The following is an 18,975-nucleotide window of genomic DNA, read 5'->3' on the forward strand; positions in this document are numbered from 1 at the left end:
ATTCCAGTCAAGGGCATTTACCTGGGTTGTGGGCACATCCTCAGTAGGGGGTGTGCAGGAGGCAGCTGATCAATATCTCCATCCCCTTCCTCTCTGTAAAAAAATCAATAAAATATATTTTTAAAAAAAGATAATGTTTGAAAAATGCTTAACAAAATACTCAACTTATTATAATGGCTGTGGTAATAATTATTATTGGATTAGAGTTGGAAAGATTTCCTAAGTAAGAATATGAGTTGTGATAAGATTAAGTTGTAATGAAGGAACTCATGTTTAAAAACTAACACCTTTTCCTTGGTGGATTGGCAACTTTTTGTCTCAATACTAGGAATCACCACCAGAATTGGACATGGAATTTAATGATAAAGCCCAAGAGGATGTTCTGGAACGCCTGCCTCACACAGAGCAGTTGGTGGCAGAGCTGAAAGAAATCATAAGACAGAAAGATACTGAACTGAAGCAGAAGGATGAAGTTCTGCAGGTACCATTGTTTTGTCTCTTTCTTGCTGACCATATACTAAAAGATTATTACTGAATCTGATTCTTATTTCTCACCATCAACAAAATATGCCTACTTTTGTAATGTCTAGATAAGTGGTGAAGTGACGAGTAAACATTTATGTATTTGTCATCATTGTTCTCTGACAGGAAGAAAGAAAAGCTACTGAGGACAGAATAAAAAAACTGAAACTTCATGCTAAGGCCAAAGTAACTTCTTTGAATAGACAATTAGAAAAATTGAAGGCACAAGGAGAGATTGTTTTGACAACAGGATCTCAGTCAGAGGAGCAACTCTCTAAGGTATGGTAATTGGACATAACACATATTTTCTAAGTGGAAAAAACTTTCTTAATATAGCAGATTTTCACTAGTCACAAATATTTATGAAGCTAAAGTAAAACAGCTCTAAATGCTATCCTTATTGAACTTGCAATCTAGCTGGGCTATGGGTCACACACAGTGCAAAACAGGTCAGCAGAAAACATGGAAATGAAATGCCAGTTGTGACTTAGACTTTCAGAAAATTGAAAAGGCTATTATTATGCTAAGTGAAATAAGCCAGTTAGACAAAGACCAATATCACATGATCTCACTTATCTGTGGAATCTAATGAACAAAATAAATTGACCAACAAAGTAACTCCTGGGGCATGGAATAGAGTGACATATCTGGGTGGGGTGGGGACAAGAAGAGAAAAACCAAAAAATGTATATATTTTTATGTATTGCCCATGGACATAGACAATAGTATGGTGAGTATGGTGAAGGCTTAAGGTGGGGAGTAGGGGGCTGGGCAGAAGTGAGAGAAGTGGGGACATTTGTAATATTGTGAACAATAAAAATATATACTTTATAAAAATCTCATAATCCAAAAAAAAAAAAAAAAAAAAAAAAAAGGCTAATGAGAAGAAGTAAATACTGAAGTGAGGTTTTTGGGTAGGAGACACACATTGCTTTTGGAGAAGTTTCATTATTGATTTAAAGATAAGCTAGATGGTCTGTAGGTTTCTTCTACATCTGAAATTCTTTAATTTAGTAACTTGATATAGAATCCTCCTATATAATAAAGAGGTAATATGCAAATTGACCCTCACACCCTCACACAAGATGGCTTCCTCCATGTGGTCAAAGATGGCTGCCACAAGATGGCTGGCAGGGGAAGGTAGTTGTGGGCGATCAGGCCAGCAGGAAAGGGCAGTTGGGGGCAATTGGGCCAGCAGGGGAGCATTTAGGCATCAATCAGGTTGTCAGGGGGCAGTTAGGTGTCGATCAGGTTGTCAGGGGAGTGGTTAGGGTGTGATCAGGCTGGTAGGCAGGCAAGCGGTTGGGAGCCAGCAGTCCTGAGTCTATGGGGATCGGGCCTAAACCAGCAGTCAGACATCCCCCAAAGGGTCCCAAATTGGAGAGAGTGCAGGCTGGGCTTAGAGACACCCTCTGCACGAATTTCATGCACCAGTCGTCTAGTATTTTATTCCTTATATGGCCATATAAGGGTTAAAGTTTCATGCATTGTAGGCTCAGTTAGTTTGCCTTGGCCTCCCTATAAGGCATGTTCTCTAGAGTGATAGCCACAACCAATAATACAGTTTGAGATTAGAAATAGAAGCATAAGGAAAGTAGTGCCTTTTGAGGAATAAAACATTGTTTAAAAACTCATCTTTGTTACCTTTCTGAGTTTGGTATAGAATATATGGAGGCTAATATATCACATGTGCTAATATATCGCAGTTGGCCTACACTTCACTCTGCATGATAAGTCTTTGATTTCTTAATTTCACCCTGTCTCATGCTTTGACCCACTACTGATCTTAGTTTTAATATTTTTAGTTCTTGGGAAATTTAATTTATTCTCTAGGCACAAACCTTGGGATAATAGCTTCCTAGTTAGTCTTTCTTTTTGGGTCTAATGCTCTGAAGACATTACTTCTCCTGCATTGATTGCCTTATTGAACTTCTCAAAAATTTGTTTTAGAAGCTGTTGTCTTCTCATATAATTCAACTCGACTCTTCTTTTCTTTCTTCTTGGTTTTTCTCCTGTTAATTCTTTCTTCCCCTAGCTACAGTTGTGGCAACTTTGCCCATGTGGCTTTGTTTCTTATAACTTTCCTTTGCTATGTTGTTAGATTTTTAAATTATCCATTTTAGGAGACTGAAAAATTATCCATTTTACAATCTGCCTTTTTTTAAAGTTCTGAGACCTTTAGCAAATCAACATTTTACAGCATCAGTTACTTCCTCTGTTAAAAAAAAAGGCTGGATTAAATGATTTCTAAGTTCCAGCAGCCCATTTAGTTGTTGTATATCTATTAAAGAGCTAGATATTAGTGGAAAGTACCGTATTTTTCGGACCATAAGACGCACTTTTTTCCCCCCAGAAGTGGGGGGAAAAAGTCCCTGCGTCTTATGGTCCAAATATAGCCTACACATATACTTTAAAAAAAAAGTTTTTTTACTTGCCCGGCTCTGTGTGGTCTCTGTGTGCTTGCCCGGCTCTGTGTGCTTGCTGCAGCCACTGTCCATTCCTCCGTGCCCAGAGTGTCTGCCCCGCTCTGTAAACCCCGAGTGGTAGAGGAGTTCCCATGTATGGTAGTCAGCCTCCATGCCCTCGCTGCAGCCATATCTCCATGTCAGCCCAGGTGCGGTGTACGGTAACTGCGTAATCCAAACCGTAATCATCGCCTGTACCCCTTGCTGGCCCGTACTCCGTGCCCGGAAGAATGCTGCGTCTATTCCCCCAATCATTCCTCTCCGCCCTCTGTTGCCATGCTTGACTACTGGATAGGCGTACTGTAGATCTCAGCAGAACCTTTACCATAAATCTTCAACTTTATTCTAATTTATTACTGAAGTCTCTTGTTATTGTGTTTTACAGTACATTTTGTCTTTTGCTGACTGTATTTGTTAATAATGGTTCTAAATGGTTCTAAATGCTGCTGTTTACTTTACAGGGTTGATTACATGTGTTTATGACTGTGATGTTGGGTTTTAATGCACATAAAATATTTTAGGACACTATTTGTTTCAGAATCTTTTTTTCTTCATTTCCCTTCTCTAAAAACTGGTGCGTCTTATGGTCCGAAAAATACGGTACATGCCCTTGACCAGAATCGAACCTGGGACCCTTCAGTCTGCAGACCGGCGCTCTATCCACTGAGCCAAACTGGTTTCGGCAACACAGAATAATTTTATACTTTCTTCCACATAACAGTTGTTCAAGCATCTGAAGATTACTATCACTTCTTCAACTACCGTATTTTTCGGACCATAAGACGCACCGGACCATAAGACGCAGCAGTTTTTAGAGAAGGGAAATGAAGAAAAAAAGATTCTGAAACAAATAGTGTCCTAAAATATTTTATGTGCATTAAAACCCAACATCACAGTCATAAACACATGTAATCAACCCTGTAAAGTAAACAGCAGCATTTAGAACCATTATTAACAAATACAGTCAGCAAAAGACAAAATGTACTGTAAAACACAATAACGAAAGACTTCAGTAATAAATTAGAATAAAATTGAAGATTTATGGGCTTGACATGGAGATATGGCTGCAGCGAGGGCATGGAGGCTGACTACCATACATGGGAACTCTTCTACCATTCGGGGTTTACAGAGCGGGGCAGACACTCTGGGCACGAAGGAATGGACAGTGGCTGCAGCAAGCACACAGAGCCGGGCAAGCACACAGAGACCACACAGAGCCGGGCAAGTAAAAAAACTTTTTTTTTAAAGTATATGTGTAGGCTATATTTGGACCATAAGACGCAGGGACTTTCCCCCCCCCACTTCTGGGGGGAAAAAAGTGCGTCTTTTGGTTTGAAAAATACGGTACCTTGGTTGCGGGCACATCCCCAGTGGGGGGTGTTCAGAAGGCAGCTGATTGATGTTTCAACTCTCTATCCCTCTCCCTTCCTCTCTGGAAAGAATCAATCAAATATATTTTTTAAAAAAGAGAGATAATGTTTGAAAAATGCTTAACATTTACAAAATACTCAACATATTATAATGGCTGTGGTAATAATTATTATTGGATTAGAGTTGGAAAGATTTCCTAAGTAAGAATATGAGTTGTGATAAGATTAAGTTGGAATGAAGGAACTCATGTTTAAAAACTAACACCTTTTCCTTGGTGGATTGGCAACTTTTTGTCTAAATAATAGGAATCACCACAAAAATTGGACTTGGAATTTAATGATAAAACCCAAGAGGATGTTCTGGAACGCCTGGCTCACACAGAGCAGTTGGTGACAGAGCTGAAAGAAATCATAAGACAGAAAGATACTGAACTGAAGCAGAAGGATGAAGTTCTGCAGGTACCATTGTTTTGTCTGTTTCTTGCTGACTATATACTAAAAGATTATTACTGAATCTGATTCTTATTTCTCACCATCAACAAAAGATGCCTACTTTTGTAATGTCTAGATAAGTGATGAAGTGACGAGTAAACATTTATGTATTTGTCATCATTGTTCTCTGACAGGAAGAAAGAAAAGCTACTGAGGACAGAATAAAAAAACTGAAACTTCATGCTAAGGCCAAAGCAACTTCTTTGAATAGACAATTAGAAAAATTGAAGGCACAAGGAGAGATTGCTTTGGCAACAAGAGCTCAGTCAGAGGAGCAAATCTCTAGGGTATGGTAATTGGACATAACACATATTTTCTAAGTGGAAAAAACCTTCTTAATATAGCAGATTTTCACTAGTCACAAATATTTATGAAGCTAAAGTAAAACAGCTCTAAATGCTATCCTTATTGAACTTGCAATCTAGCTGGGCTATGGGTCACACACAGTGCAAAACAGGTCAGCAGAAAACATGGAAATGAAATGCCAGTTATGACTTAGACTTTCAGAAAATTGAAAAGGCTATTATTATGCTAAGTGAAATAAGCCAGTTAGACAAAGACCAATATCACATGATCTCACTTATCTGTGGAATCTAATGAACAAAATAAATTGACCAACAAAGTAACTCCTAGGGCATGGAATAGAGCACATGTGTCAAACACAAGGCCCGCGGGCCAAATCCAGCCCGCCAGGCCTTGCAATGTGGCCCGCACCGCGCTGTCATCACTGCACTCCGCTGTCAGTTTATGACATTGTCAGTTTATGACTGTTCAGTAAACCATTCGGCCCGTGATTTAGGCTGGATTTTAGATTTTGGCCCCTTCTCTGATTGAGTTCGACACCCCTAGAATAGAGTGACATATCTGGGTGGGGTGGGGACAAGAAGAGAAAAACCAAAAAATGTATATATTTTTATGTATTGCCCATGGACATAGACAATAGTTTGGTGAAGGCTTAAGGTGGGGAGTAGGGGGCTGGGCAGAAGTGAGAGAAATGGGGACATTTGTAATATTGTGAACAATAAAAATATATACTTTATAAAAATCTCATAATCCAAAAAAAAAAAAAGGCTAATGAGAAGAAGTAAATACTGAAGTGAGGTTTTTGGGTAGGAGACACACATTGCTTTTGGAGAAGTTTCATTATTGATTTAAAGATAAGCTAGATGGTCTGTAGGTTTCTTCTACATCTGAAATTCTTTAATTTAGTAACTTGATATAGAATCCTCCTATATAATAAAGAGGTAATATGCAAATTGACCCTCACACAAGATGGCTGCCTCCATGTGGTCAAAGATGGCTGCCACAAGATGGCTGGCAGGGGAAGATAGTTGTGGGCGATCAGGCCAGCAGGAAAGGGCAGTTGGGGGCAATTGGGCCAGCAGGGGAGCATTTAGGCATCAATCAGGTTGTCAGGGGGCAGTTAGGTGTCGATCAGGTTGTCAGGGGAGTGGTTAGGGTGTGATCAGGCTGGTAGGCAGGCAAGCGGTTGGGAGCCAGCAGTCCTGAGTCTATGGGGATCGGGCCTAAACCAGCAGTCAGACATCCCCCAAAGGGTCCCAAATTGGAGAGAGTGCAGGCTGGGCTTAGAGACACCCTCTGCACGAATTTCATGCACCAGTCGTCTAGTATTTTATTCCTTATATGGCCATATAAGGGTTAAAGTTTCATGCATTGTAGGCTCAGTTAGTTTGCCTTGGCCTCCCTATAAGGCATGTTCTCTAGAGTGATAGCCACAACCAGTAATACAGTTTGAGATTAGAGATAGAAGCATAAGGAAAATAGTGCCTTTTGAGGAATAAAACATTGTTTAAAAACTCATCTTTGTTACCTTTCTGAGTTTGGTATAGAATATATGGAGGCTAATATATCACATGTGCTAATATATCGCAGTTGGCCTACACTTCACTCTGCATGATAAGTCTTTGATTTTCTTAATTTCACCTTGTCTCATGCTTTGACCCACTACTGATCTTATTTTTAATATTTTTAGTTCTTGAGAAATTTATTCTCTAGCCACAAACCTTTGGATAATAGTTAGCTTCCTAGTTAGTCTTTCTTTTTGGGTCTAATGCTCTGAAGACATTACTTCTCCTGCATTGATTGCCTTATTGTACTTCTCAAAAGCTTGTTTTAGAAGCTATTGTCTTCTCATATAATTCAACTCGATTCTTCTTTTCTTTCTTCTTGGTTTTTCTCCTGTTAATTCTTTCTTCCCCTAGCTACAGTTGTGGCAACTTTGCCCATGTGGCTTTGTTTCTTATAACTTTCCTTTGCTATGTTGTTAGATTTTTAAATTATCCATTTTAGGAGACTGAAAAATTATCCATTTTATAATCTGCCTTTTTTTAAAGTTCTGAGACCTTAAGCAAATCAACATTTTACAGCATCAGTTACTTCCTCTGTTAAAAAAAAAAGGCTGGATTAAATGATTTCTAAGTTCCAGCAGCCCATTTAGTTTTTGTATATCTATTAAAGAGCTAGATATTCTGTGGAAAGTCGTTGAAGAAGTGATAGTAATCTTCAGATGCTTGAACAACTATTATGTGAAAGAAAGTATAAAATTATTCTGTGTTGCCGAAACCAGTTTGGCTCAGTTGATAGAGCGCCGGTCTGCAGACTGAAGGGTCCCAGGTTCGATTCTGGTCAAGGGCATGTACCTTGGTTTCGGGCACGTCCCCAGTCGGGGGTGTTCAGGAGGCAGCTGATTGATGTTTCTAACTCTCTATCCCTCTCCCTTCCTCTCTGGAAAGAATCAATCAAATATATTTTTTAAAAAAGAGAGATAATGTTTGAAAAATGCTTAACATTTACAAAATACTCAACATATTATAATGGCTGTGGTAATAATTATTATTGGATTAGAGTTGGAAAGATTTCCTAAGTAAGAATATGAGTTGTGATAAGATTAAGTTGGAATGAAGGAACTCATGTTTAAAAACTAACACCTTTTCCTTGGTGGATTGGCAACTTTTTGTCTAAATACTAGGAATCACTACAAAAATTGGACTTGGAATTTAATTATAAAGCCCAAGAGGATGTTCTGGAACGCCTGCCTCACACAGAGCACTTGGTCGCAGAGCTGAAAGAAATCATAAGACAGAAAGATACTGAACTGAAGCAGAAGGATGAAGTTCTGCAGGTACCATTGTTTTGTCTCTTTCTTGGTGACTATATACTAAAAGATTATTACTGAATCTGATTCTTATTTCTCACCATCAACAAAATATGCCTACTTTTGTAATGTCTAGATGAGTGATGAAGTGACGAGTAAACATTTATGTATTTGTCATCATTGTTCTCTGACAGGAAGAAAGAAAAGCTACTGAGGACAGAATAAGAAAAATGAAACTTCATGCTAAGGTCAAAGTAACTTCTTTGAATAGACAATTAGAAAAATTGAAGGCACAAGGAGAGATTGCTTTGGCAACAAGAGCTCAGTCAGAGGAGCAACTCTCTAGGGTATGGTAATTGGACATAACACATATTTTCTAAGTGGATAAAACTTTCTTAACATAGCAGATTTTCACTAGTCACAAATATTTATGAAGCTAAAGTAAAACAGCTCTAAATGCTATCCTTATTGAACTTGCAATCTAGCTGGGCTATGGGTCACACACAGTGCAAAACAGGTCAGCAGAAAACATGGAAATGAAATGCCAGTTATGACTTAGACTTTCAGAAAATTGAATAGGCTATTATTATGCTAAGTGAAATAAGCCAGTTAGACAAAGACCAATATCACATGATCTCACTTATCTGTGGAATCTAATGAACAAAATAAATTGACCAACAAAGTAACTCCTGGGGCATGGAATAGAGTGACATATCTGGGTGGTGTGGGGACAAGAAGAGAAAAACCAAAAAATGTATATATTTTTATGTATTGCCCATGGACATAGACAATAGTTTGGTGAAGGCTTAAGGTGGGGAGTAGGGGGCTGGGCAGAAGTGAGAGAAATGGGGACATTTGTAATATTGTGAACAATAAAAATATATACTTTATAAAAATCTCATAATCCAAAAAAAAAAAAAAAAAAAAAAAAAAAAAAGGCTAATGAGAAGAAGTAAATACTGAAGGGAGGTTTTTGGGTAGGAGACACACATTGCTTTTGGAGAAGTTTCATTATTTGTTTAAAGATAAGCTAGATGGTCTGTAGGTTTCTTCTACATCTGAAATTCTTTAATTTAGTAACTTGATATAGAATCCTCCTATATAATAAAGAGGTAATATGCAAATTGACCCTCACACCCTCACACAAGATGGCTGCCTCCATGTGGTCAAAGATGGCTGCCACAAGATGGCTGCCAGGGGAAGATAGTTGTGGGCGATCAGGCCAGCAGGAAAGGGCAGTTGGGGGCAATTGGTCCAGCAAGGGAGTAGTTAGGCATCAATCAGGTTGTCAGGGGGCAGTTAGGTGTCGATCAGGTTGTCAGGGGAGTGGTTAGGGTGTGATCAGGCTGGTAGGCAGGCAAGCGGTTGGGAGCCAGCAGTCCTGCGGATCGGGCCTAAACCAGCAGTCAGACATCCCCCAAAGGGTCCCAAATTGGAGAGAGTGCAGGCTGGGCTTAGAGACACCCTCTGCACGAATTTCATGCACCAGTCGTCTAGTATTTTATTCCTTATATGGCCATATAAGGGTTAAAGTTTCATGCATTGTAGGCTCAGTTAGTTTGCCTTGGCCTCCCTATAAGGCATGTTCTCTAGAGTGATAGCCACAACCAGTAATACAGTTTGAGATTAGAGATAGAAGCATAAGGAAAGTAGTGCCTTTTGAGGAATAAAACATTGTTTAAAAACTCATCTTTGTTACCTTTCTGAGTTTGGTATAGAATATATGGAGGCTAATATATCACATGTGCTAATATATCGCAGTTGGCCTACACTTCACTCTGCATAACAAGTCTTTGATTTTCTTAATTTCACCCTGTCTCATGCTTTGACCCAATACTGATCTTATTTTTAATATTTTTAGTTCTTGGGAAATTTAATTTATTCTCTAGGCACAAACCTTGGGATAATAGTTAGCTTCCTAGTTAGGCTTTCTTTTTGGGTCTAATGCTCAGAAGACATTACTTCTCCTTCATTGATTGCCTTATTGAACTTCTCAAAAGCTTGTTTTAGAAGCTATTGTCTTCTCATATAATTCAACTCGATTCTTCTTTTCTTTCTTCTTGGTTTTTCTCCTGTTAATTCTTTCTTCCCCTAGCTACAGTTGTGGCAACTTTGCCCATGTGGCTTTGTTTCTTATAACTTTCCTTTGCTATGTTGTTAGATTTTTAAATTATCCATTTTAGGAGACTGAAAAATTATCCATTTTACAATCTGCCTTTTTTTTTTAAAAGTTCTGAGACCTTAAGCAAATCAACATTTTACAGCATCAGTTACTTCCTCTGTTAAAAAAAAAAAAGCTGGATTAAATGATTTCTAAGTTCCAGCAGCCCATTTAGTTGTTGTATATCTATTAAAGAGCTAGATATTCTGTGGAAAGTAGTTGAAGAAGTGATAGTAATCTTCAGATGCTTGAACAACTATTATGTGAAAGAAAGTATAAAATTATTCTGTGTTGCCGAAACCAGTTTGGCTCAGTGGATAGAGCGCCGGCCTGCAGACTGAAGGGTCCCAGGTTCGATTCTGGTCAAGGGCATGTACCTTGGTTGCGGACACGTCCCCAGTGGGGGGTGTTCAGGAAGGAGCTGATTGATGTTTCTAACTCTCTATCCCTCTCCCTTCCTCTCTGGAAAGAATCAGTAAAATATATTTAAAAAAAAATATTCTTTGTAACTCCAATAAGGAGACTAGGTACATTTTGGGGCGGGGGTGTGGAATCAGTAGCGAGGCATAATCTGGTTAAGTTTTAGGAGCTTTTGGTCAGGAAACATAGACTATTGAAAGATTTTTATTTCCTGTCACTGGTTCTTTTATGATTTTGCCCCTTAGGAGTTTTGGCCTCTGATCTTTAAGGAAGGGAGACTGAGTTTTCTGTTGAGTCACCCTCAGACTAAAAACCATAAACACGGGAAACTGGGTGCCATTTTCCCTGTTAACATCCTTCCAGTAGGTTTTTGGTTGCTGTCCTCATTTTCAGATGGCTGCTTTTATTTCTTACCCAGAGTGAGGATGGATCTACCGTGTTTCCCCGAAAATAAGACATCCTCCGAAAATAAGACCTACTTACAGGTTTCCTTCTGAGTGAAATATAAGGCATCCCCTGAAAATAAGGCCCCCCTAGGCTAAACATGAGAGATTTGGTCCACTGATTCTGAAAGAAATGTAGTCACAAGAAATTCACCAGGAAATTTAGGAATTGGATCGTTATGATAATGTTCCAAAAGATGAAGACATGATTGTCATTGAATAAATGAGTAAATTCTTTTTTATTATTATTATTATTATCTGTGTACATATTTTAACATTGGCCCCCCCTCCCATACATACTCTCCCTCCTCAGAGTTTTGTGTCCATTGGTTGTACTTATATGCATGTATACAAGTCCTTCGGTTGATCTCTTATCTCCTCCAGATCTCCCCACTGTAATTTTACAGTCTGCTTGTTGCTTTACTGTGTTTATATCTATCTTTTGGTTTGTCAGTTTATAATGTTTTTTAATATCCATAAATGAGTGAGGCCATGTGGTATTTCTCTTTCATTGTCTGGCTTATTTCACTCAGCATGATGTTCTCTAGTTCTATCCAGGTTGCTGCAAATGATGAGAATTCCTTCTTTTTTATGGCAGCATAGTATTCCTTTGTGTAGATATACCACAGTTTTTGGATCCAATCATCTGCTGACTGGCACCTAGGCTGTTTCCAGATTCTAGCTATTGTAGATTGTGCTGCTATGAACATAGGGGTGCATATATCCTTTCTGATTGGTGTTTCTAGTTTCTTGGGATATATTCCTAGGAGTGGGATTACTGGGTCAAATGGGAGTTCCATTTTCAGTTTTTTGAGGAAACTCCACACTGTTCTCCACAGTGGTTGCACCAGTCTGCATTCCCACCAGCAGTGCACGAGGGTTCCTTTTTCTCCACAACCTCGCCAACACTTGTCGTTTGTTGATTTGTTGATGTTGGCCATTCTGACAGGTGTGAGATAGTACCGCATTGTTGTTTTGATTTGCCTTTCTCGGATAATTAGTGACTTTGAGCATGTTTTCATGTGCCTCTTGGCCTTCCTTCTGTCTTCTTTTGAAAATATTCTATTTAGGTCCATTGCCCATTTTTTAATTGGATCATTCATCTTCTTTTATTTAGTTGTATAAGCTGTTTGTAGATGTTGGAGATTAAACCTTTATCAGTGGTAACATTTGCAAATATGTTCTCCCACACAGTGGGCTTTCTTGTTGTTTTGTTAATGGTTTCTTTTGCTGTAAAAAAGCTTTTTATTTTGATGTAGTCCCATTTGTTTATTTTCTCTTTAGCTTCCATTGCCCTAGGGGCAGTATCAGTGAAGAAGTTCTCTTGGCATATGTCTGAGATTTTGTTGCCTGTGAATGCTTCTAGTATTTTTATGGTTTCCCGTCTGATGTTTAAGTCCTGTATCCATTTTGAGTTTATTTTTGTGTATGGTGTAAGTTGGTGATCTAGTTTCATTCTTTTGCATGTATCTGTCCAATTTTCCCAACACCATTCATTGAAGAGACTGTCTTGACTCCATTGTATATTCGTGCTTCCTTTGTCAAATATTAATTGAGCATAGTGATTTGGGTTGATATCTGGGTTCTCGATTCGATTCCATTGATCTATATGTCTGTTTTTGTGCCAGTACCAGGCTGTTTTGAGAACAGTGGCTTTGTAATACAGTTTGAAGTCTGGTATTGAGATCCCTCCTACTTTACTCTTCTTTCTCAGGATTGCTGTGGCTATTTGGGGACTTTTATTGTTCCAAATGAACTTTTGGAGAGTTCTTTCTAGGTCAGTGAAATATGCCGTTGGTATTTTAATGGGGAGTGCATTGAACCTATAGATTGCTTTAGGAAGTATGGACATTTTGATGATGTTGATTCTACCAATCCATGAACATGGTATGTTCTTCCATCTGTTTACATCTTCCTCTATCTCTTTTTTCAGTGTTATGTAGTTTTCTGCGTATAGGTCCTTTACTTCTTTAGTTAAGTTTATTCCTAGGTATCTTAATTTTTTTGGTGCGATGGTAAATGGAATTGCTTTTTTAGTCTCTGTTTCTATAAATTCGCTGTTGGTGTATAGAAATGCCATAGATTTCTTGGCGTTAATTTTGTATCCTGCTACATTGCCAAATTCATTTATTAAGCCATTTAGTTTTTTAATGGAGTCTTTTGGGTTTTTTATATACAATATCATGTCGTCTGCAAATAAGGATAACTTTATTTCTTCTTTTCCAATTTGGATGCCTTTTATTTCCTCCTCTTGTCTAATTGCAATGGCTAGTACTTCCAGTACTATGTCAAAGAGGAGTGGCGATAGTGGGCATCCCTGTCTTGTTCCTGTTCTTAGAGGGAATGGTTTTAGTTTTTGCCCATTGAGTATGATGTTGGCTGTGGGTTTATCATATATACCTTTATTATGTTGAGGTATGATCCTTGTACTCCCACCTTGTTGAGAGTTTTTATCAGGAAAGGGTGCTGGATTTTATCAAATGCTTTTTTCTGCATCAATTGATATGACTATATGATTTTTATCTTTCAACTTGTTTATGTGATGTATCACGTTTATTGATTTGCGGATATTGTACCAACCTTGCATTCCTGGAATAAATCCTACTTGGTCATGGTGTATGATCTTTGTGATGCTCTGCTGGAGCCGATTTGCTAGAATTTTGTTGAGGATTTTGGCCTATAATTCTCTTTCATTGAGTTGTCTTTATCTGGTTTTAGTATTAGGGTGATGCTGGCTTCATAGGAGTTTGGAAGTGTTCCTTCCTCTTGAATTTTTTGGAATAGTCTGAGGAGGATAGGTTTTAGTTCTTCCTTGAATGTTTGGTAAAACTCTCCTGTGAAGCCATCTGGCCCTGGGCTTTTGTTTGCTGGAAGCTTTTTGATGACTGTTTCAATTTCTTCCCAAGTCACTGCTCTATTGAGATTTTTAGATTCTTCCTGATTGAGTTTTGGAAGTTTGTATTTTCCTAGGAATATGTCCCTTTCCTCCAGGTTGTTCAGTTTGTTGGAATAGAGTTGTTCGTAGTATTTTGTAACAATCCTTTGTATTTCGGTGGGGTCTGTTGTTATTTCACCTCTTTCGTTTCTGATTTTGTTTATTTGGGTCCTCTCTCTTTGTTTCTTGGTTAGCCTGGCTAGAGGTCCATCTATCTTGTTTATCCTTTCAAAGAACCAGCTCTTGGTTTTGTTGATCTTATGTATTGTTTCTTTGGTCTCTATGTCATTTATCTGTGCTCTGATTTTTGTTATTTCCTTCCTTCTGCTTATACTGGGCTTTTCTTGTTGCTCTTTTTCTAACTCTTTGAGTTGTAGAGTTAGATCATTTGTTACCATTTTTTCTAGTTTTTCGCAATAGGCTTGTAGGGATATGAACTTCCCCTCAAAACTGCTTTTGCTGTGTCCCATAGATTTTGGATAGTTGTGTTTTCATTGTCATTTGTTTCCAGGATGTTTTTAATTTCTTCCTTGATTTCTTTGGTAACCCAGTCCTTGTTTAATAGCATGCTATTTACTCTCCATGTGTTTGATTTCTTTGGATTTTTTTCATTGTAGTTAATTTCCAGTTTTATGCCACTATGATCTGAGAAGATGCTTGATATGATTTCTATCTTCTTGAATTTGAAGAGACTTTGCCTATGTCCCAAAATGTGGTCTATCTTTGAGAATGTCCCATGTGCGCTTGAGAAGAATGTATATTCTATGGCTTTGGGGTGGAATGTTCTGAAGATGTCGATTAATTCCATCTGGTCTAGCGAGTCATTTAGGATTGATATTTCTTTGCTGATTTTTTGTTTAGATGATTTGTCAAAGGGTGACAGTGGGATATTAAAATCTCCTACTATGATTGTATTGCTATTAATCTCTCCCTTAATGTCCTCCAGCAGTTTTTTTTTTTTTTTTTTTTTTTATATATATATTTGGGTGCTCCCATATTGGGTGCATATATATTTACCAGGGTTATTTCTTCTTGTTGGATTGCTCCCTTTAGTATTATGAAGTGGCCTTCATTATCTCTTGTTATGTCCTTCACTCTGAGATCTAATTTGTCAGATATAAGTATTGCTACCCCAGCTTGTTTTTCACTTCCATTCGCTTTGAAAACCTTTTTCCATCCCTTCACCCTCAGTCTGTGTGCATTTTTTTTTTTCTGAGGTGGGTTTCTTGTAGACAACAGATATATGGGTCTTGTTTTCTTATCCAATCCGTTACCCTATGTCTTTTGATTGGAGCATTTAGTCCATTTACATTTAAAGTTATTATTGATAGATACTTATTTGACGCCATTTTTATTCTATACCCCTGTGTTCCTTCTTTGCTTTCTATTTCTTTAATTTTACAGTAGACCCTTTAGCATTTCTTGCATTGCTGGTTTGGTGGAGATAAATTCCCTTAGTCTGTTTTTGTCTGTGAAGCTCCTGATTTCACCTTCACTTTTGATTGATAGCTTTGCTTGGTACAGTATTCTTGGATTCAGATCCTTCCTTTGCATGACTTTGTATATTTCATCCCATTCCCTTCTGGCCTGATAAGTTTCTGTGGAGAAATCAGTTGCTAGTCTGATGAAGGTTTTTTTATATGTAACTTTCTGTCTCTCTCTGGCTGCTTTTAAAATTCTTTTTTTGTCGTTGGTATTTGCCAGCTTAATTATAATGTGCCTAGGGGTCGGTTTTCTGGGGTTCATTTTGCTTGGGACTCTGCGAGCATTTTGGATTTGTGTGGGTTTTTTCTTCTCTATCTCAGGAAAGTTTTCTGTCATTATTTCTTGAAATACGTTTTCCATGTCTTCCTCAATTCCCTTTCCTTCTGGAACCCCTATTATTCTAATATTGTTTTGTTTTGTATTGTCCCAAAGTTCCCTTAGACTTTCCTCCTGTTTTTTAATTTTTTTTTCCAGAAGCTGTTCTAATTGGGTATTTTTTTCCATCTTGTCTTGTAGCTCACTGATGCGGTCCTCTGCTTCTTCTAACCTACTCTTGATGCTTTCTATTGGGTTCTTTACAGTAGCAATGTCATTTTTCATTTCTTCTTGGTTCTTCTTCATTTCCTCTTGGGTCTTACTCATATTGTCAAATTTGTCTTCCATTCTTTTTAGCCATCTTATGATCAGTACTATGAATTCTTGCTCTGGTAGGTTGCTTGAGTCTATCTCGTTTACTTCCTTTTCTGGTGAAGCCTGCTTTTCTTTCATTTGCAGACTGTTTTTTGGTCTCCCCATGATCTAGGACACATGTGTCAAACACAAGGCCCGCGGGCCAAATCCAGCCCGCCAGGCCTTGCAATGTGGCCTGCACCGCGCTGTCATCACTGCACTCCGCTGTCAGTTTATGACATTGTCAGTTTATGACTGTTCAGTAAACCATTCGGCCCGCGATTTAGGCTGGATTTTAGATTTTTGGCCCCTTCTCTGATTGAGTTCGACACCCCTAATCTAGGATGTCTGGTTGTGTAGTTCTCTCTCTCCTGCTTTGATTTAAAGGCACAAAATACAACACAACCAGGTCCAATACACAAGGCACTGAATAGAAATGTGTTTGCGATATTAATAACCACCAATAATGGTGACTAGAACCCAGCTAACAAAAACATACAATCAAACAAAAAGCATAGGCAAATCAATCTTATATAAAAAAAAAGCATACAACTTCAGTATAGTTAACATTCAACATACAACTTCAAAGAGTTAGAGAGAAAGACTGTTTTTTGGTTTTGTTTTGTTTTGTTTTGTTTTTAGGACAACTGCGAGGGAGGTGTGAATGGGCTTGGAGCAGGTAGTTGGAAACTAGATATATACAAGTAGGGTGAAATTTTTGGAGGGGGTAGACAGAAGAAATGGGGAAAATCTAGAGCAGGAAAGGGTTAAGATAAACGGGGTACCAAAGGAAAAGATCGGAAAGAGGGTGAAGGCATAAAGGTAGCGTTGAGATAGAATAAAGTGTTGGAGAAGGAAAGATAGATAAAGACTGTAGAACAGTAATCCTGAAATAAAAAAAAAATCTATATAATCAAATGAAATAAAAATAATAAAAATAAACAAAAGAAAATAAGATGAAAAAGGTAAATTAATAGTAGTAATAATGTTGATTACATATACAATGTAATAATTATAAAGATAAAATCAAGTGAGGAAAAAAAAATAGTTTCTTGAGTAAACGTTGCAAATAATGAAAACAAAAATAAAAAACAAAAATTTAAAAATTAAAAAAAAATAATAAAATTTAAAAAATTTAAATAAAATTTGCAGTAATGAAGGTCATTCGCTTCCTCTATTGTTATGATCCAGTCCTGATTTTTAGGCAGGTTTTGCTTTGTTTTTATTACACTAGAGTCAATTTGTGAATTAGCCTCTGGGGGCAGTTTCTGGGTTGACTTCCCAGACTCTAGAGAGCATCTCCAGCTTTTTTTTTTTTTTTTTTTTTTTTCGTCCTCTCTGAAGCAGGAACTACAGAGGGGGTAGGGGGCAGGTCCGAGCAACTGCAATCTCCCAAAACTCTCCAATATCCCTCCGAGCCAGATCCAAAAGTGTTGCTCTTTAGATATCTCCCCTGTTAGGAGCCCCGTCCACTTTTACGGGTGACACCCGCCCAACAGCGGGGGCTTCTACTTGTAATCACCGCCCTTGTCCTCCAGCTTCCGCGCGCTCTGTGCGCACAGGCTTTGTCTTCGCCGCGAGCGCTCTCCACCCTCTCCCCGCGAAATCTGACCTTTTCGCCGAGCGGTGGGGCACTCCAGTGAGGCCAGGTGTTCGCGCTGCCTGGGATCCGCGTTCTGGGGGTCACAGCTGCTTGGTGGTCGCTGCGGCTGTGGATATTCAGGCCTCTGATACGATCCTATCTTCCTCTCAAGATGGCGAGGTTTCCCCGTCCAAGCCAGTAGGTAGCTCCGGGCAAGGAAGTAGCCTGCATGGGTGCTTCCCTGTGAGTGGTATCTCTGTCAGCGGCCCCACAGCAGTTTCTTCTGGTGTTCGCTTTCTCCCAGCTTGTTAATAAACACTCACAGCACAAGACCGTCAGTTGCTTTCTCTTTCTGCTTTGGGAGAGGGCTCAGAATCCGCCCATCTATTCTTCCGCCATCTAAATGAGTAAATTCTTGATACTGTAGCATTCACAGTTTGTCTGGTTTGTGTTGACAACTACCGTACTTCTGTACCGTATACAGGTAATAAATTTCCTTTATTTTCATTTAACAATAAATGTGTACCATATTTTTCTTCATGGAAAAATAAGACATCCCCTGAAAGTAAGACCTAGCACATCTTTGGGAGCAAAAATTAATATAAGATACTGCCTTATTTTCGGGTAAACAGTGTAGTAGGAGTTACTTGGTGCTACTAAAACTGGAAAATTCTAAAGTTTCTTACTTGTTCAGGCGGGTGTTATTGTTTCTTGCTCCCATCAGTTTGATAAAATGAATGAAATAGTTTTATAGGGAAAATTAGAGCAAAAGATCAAATATGTATTAATTGTAATATTTTAAAATAAATGACTTTGTCTCCTGCATTTTCAGCATGACAAGAGTTCTGGGGAGGAGGAGATGGAAGTGGAAAAGATAAAGTGTAAACTCCAGGAGAAGGAGGCACTAATTAGCAGTTTGCAAGCCCAGCTGACCCAGGCACAGGCAGAGCAAGCTGCACAGGTATGTAGTTCGCCACTTCATGTCATTAAGCTAACAATTTACCAAAGCCCATGGATTATTATATGACAAAGATTTTTTAGGTGCCCAGTGGATATTTATCCATGTTATCTATCAAATTCCTTCCTTCCTTCTTGTCTTTCTTTCTTTCCCTTCCTTCTTTCCTAAGTATGATAATTTTATTAGACCATACACTAGTATTTATAATTTTTGGTTGATATTTATAGATACCAATATGCTTTTTGATATATAGTTTCACATTTTTATTTCAGAAAACTTTTTTTGAATTATATAGCTTATTGTATTTGGTCTGTTTTCTCCATTAGGGACTTCTTTTAGCTATATGTTTCATCTTTGA

General features: G+C 38.3%; 1 protein-coding gene across 12 annotated transcripts in view; it reads left to right on the forward strand.

Annotated features, from left to right (window-relative positions):
- The window catches only part of GOLGB1 (golgin B1), an 85,561-nt gene that overhangs the window by 9,701 nt on the left and 56,885 nt on the right, over positions 1 to 18,975 (forward strand). For 4 of the 12 annotated variants that reach the window (XM_084871444.1, XM_084871449.1, XM_084871453.1 and 1 more), the window contains 7 exons: positions 329 to 481; positions 649 to 801; positions 4,664 to 4,816; positions 4,984 to 5,136; positions 7,839 to 7,991; positions 8,159 to 8,311; positions 18,492 to 18,620. In XM_084871444.1, coding sequence (XP_084727570.1) covers positions 329 to 481; positions 649 to 801; positions 4,664 to 4,816; positions 4,984 to 5,136; positions 7,839 to 7,991; positions 8,159 to 8,311; positions 18,492 to 18,620 — 1,047 coding nt within the window. The remainder of the gene's footprint in view (positions 1 to 328; positions 482 to 648; positions 802 to 4,663; positions 4,817 to 4,983; positions 5,137 to 7,838; positions 7,992 to 8,158; positions 8,312 to 18,491; positions 18,621 to 18,975) is intronic. The other 8 variants (XM_084871450.1, XM_084871454.1, XM_084871445.1 and 5 more) reach the window with 5 other exon arrangements.

Source organism: Pipistrellus hanaki (genome assembly GCF_964339955.1).
Source record: "Pipistrellus hanaki genome assembly, chromosome: 2".
NCBI classification, from domain to species: Eukaryota; Metazoa; Chordata; class Mammalia; order Chiroptera; family Vespertilionidae; genus Pipistrellus; species Pipistrellus hanaki.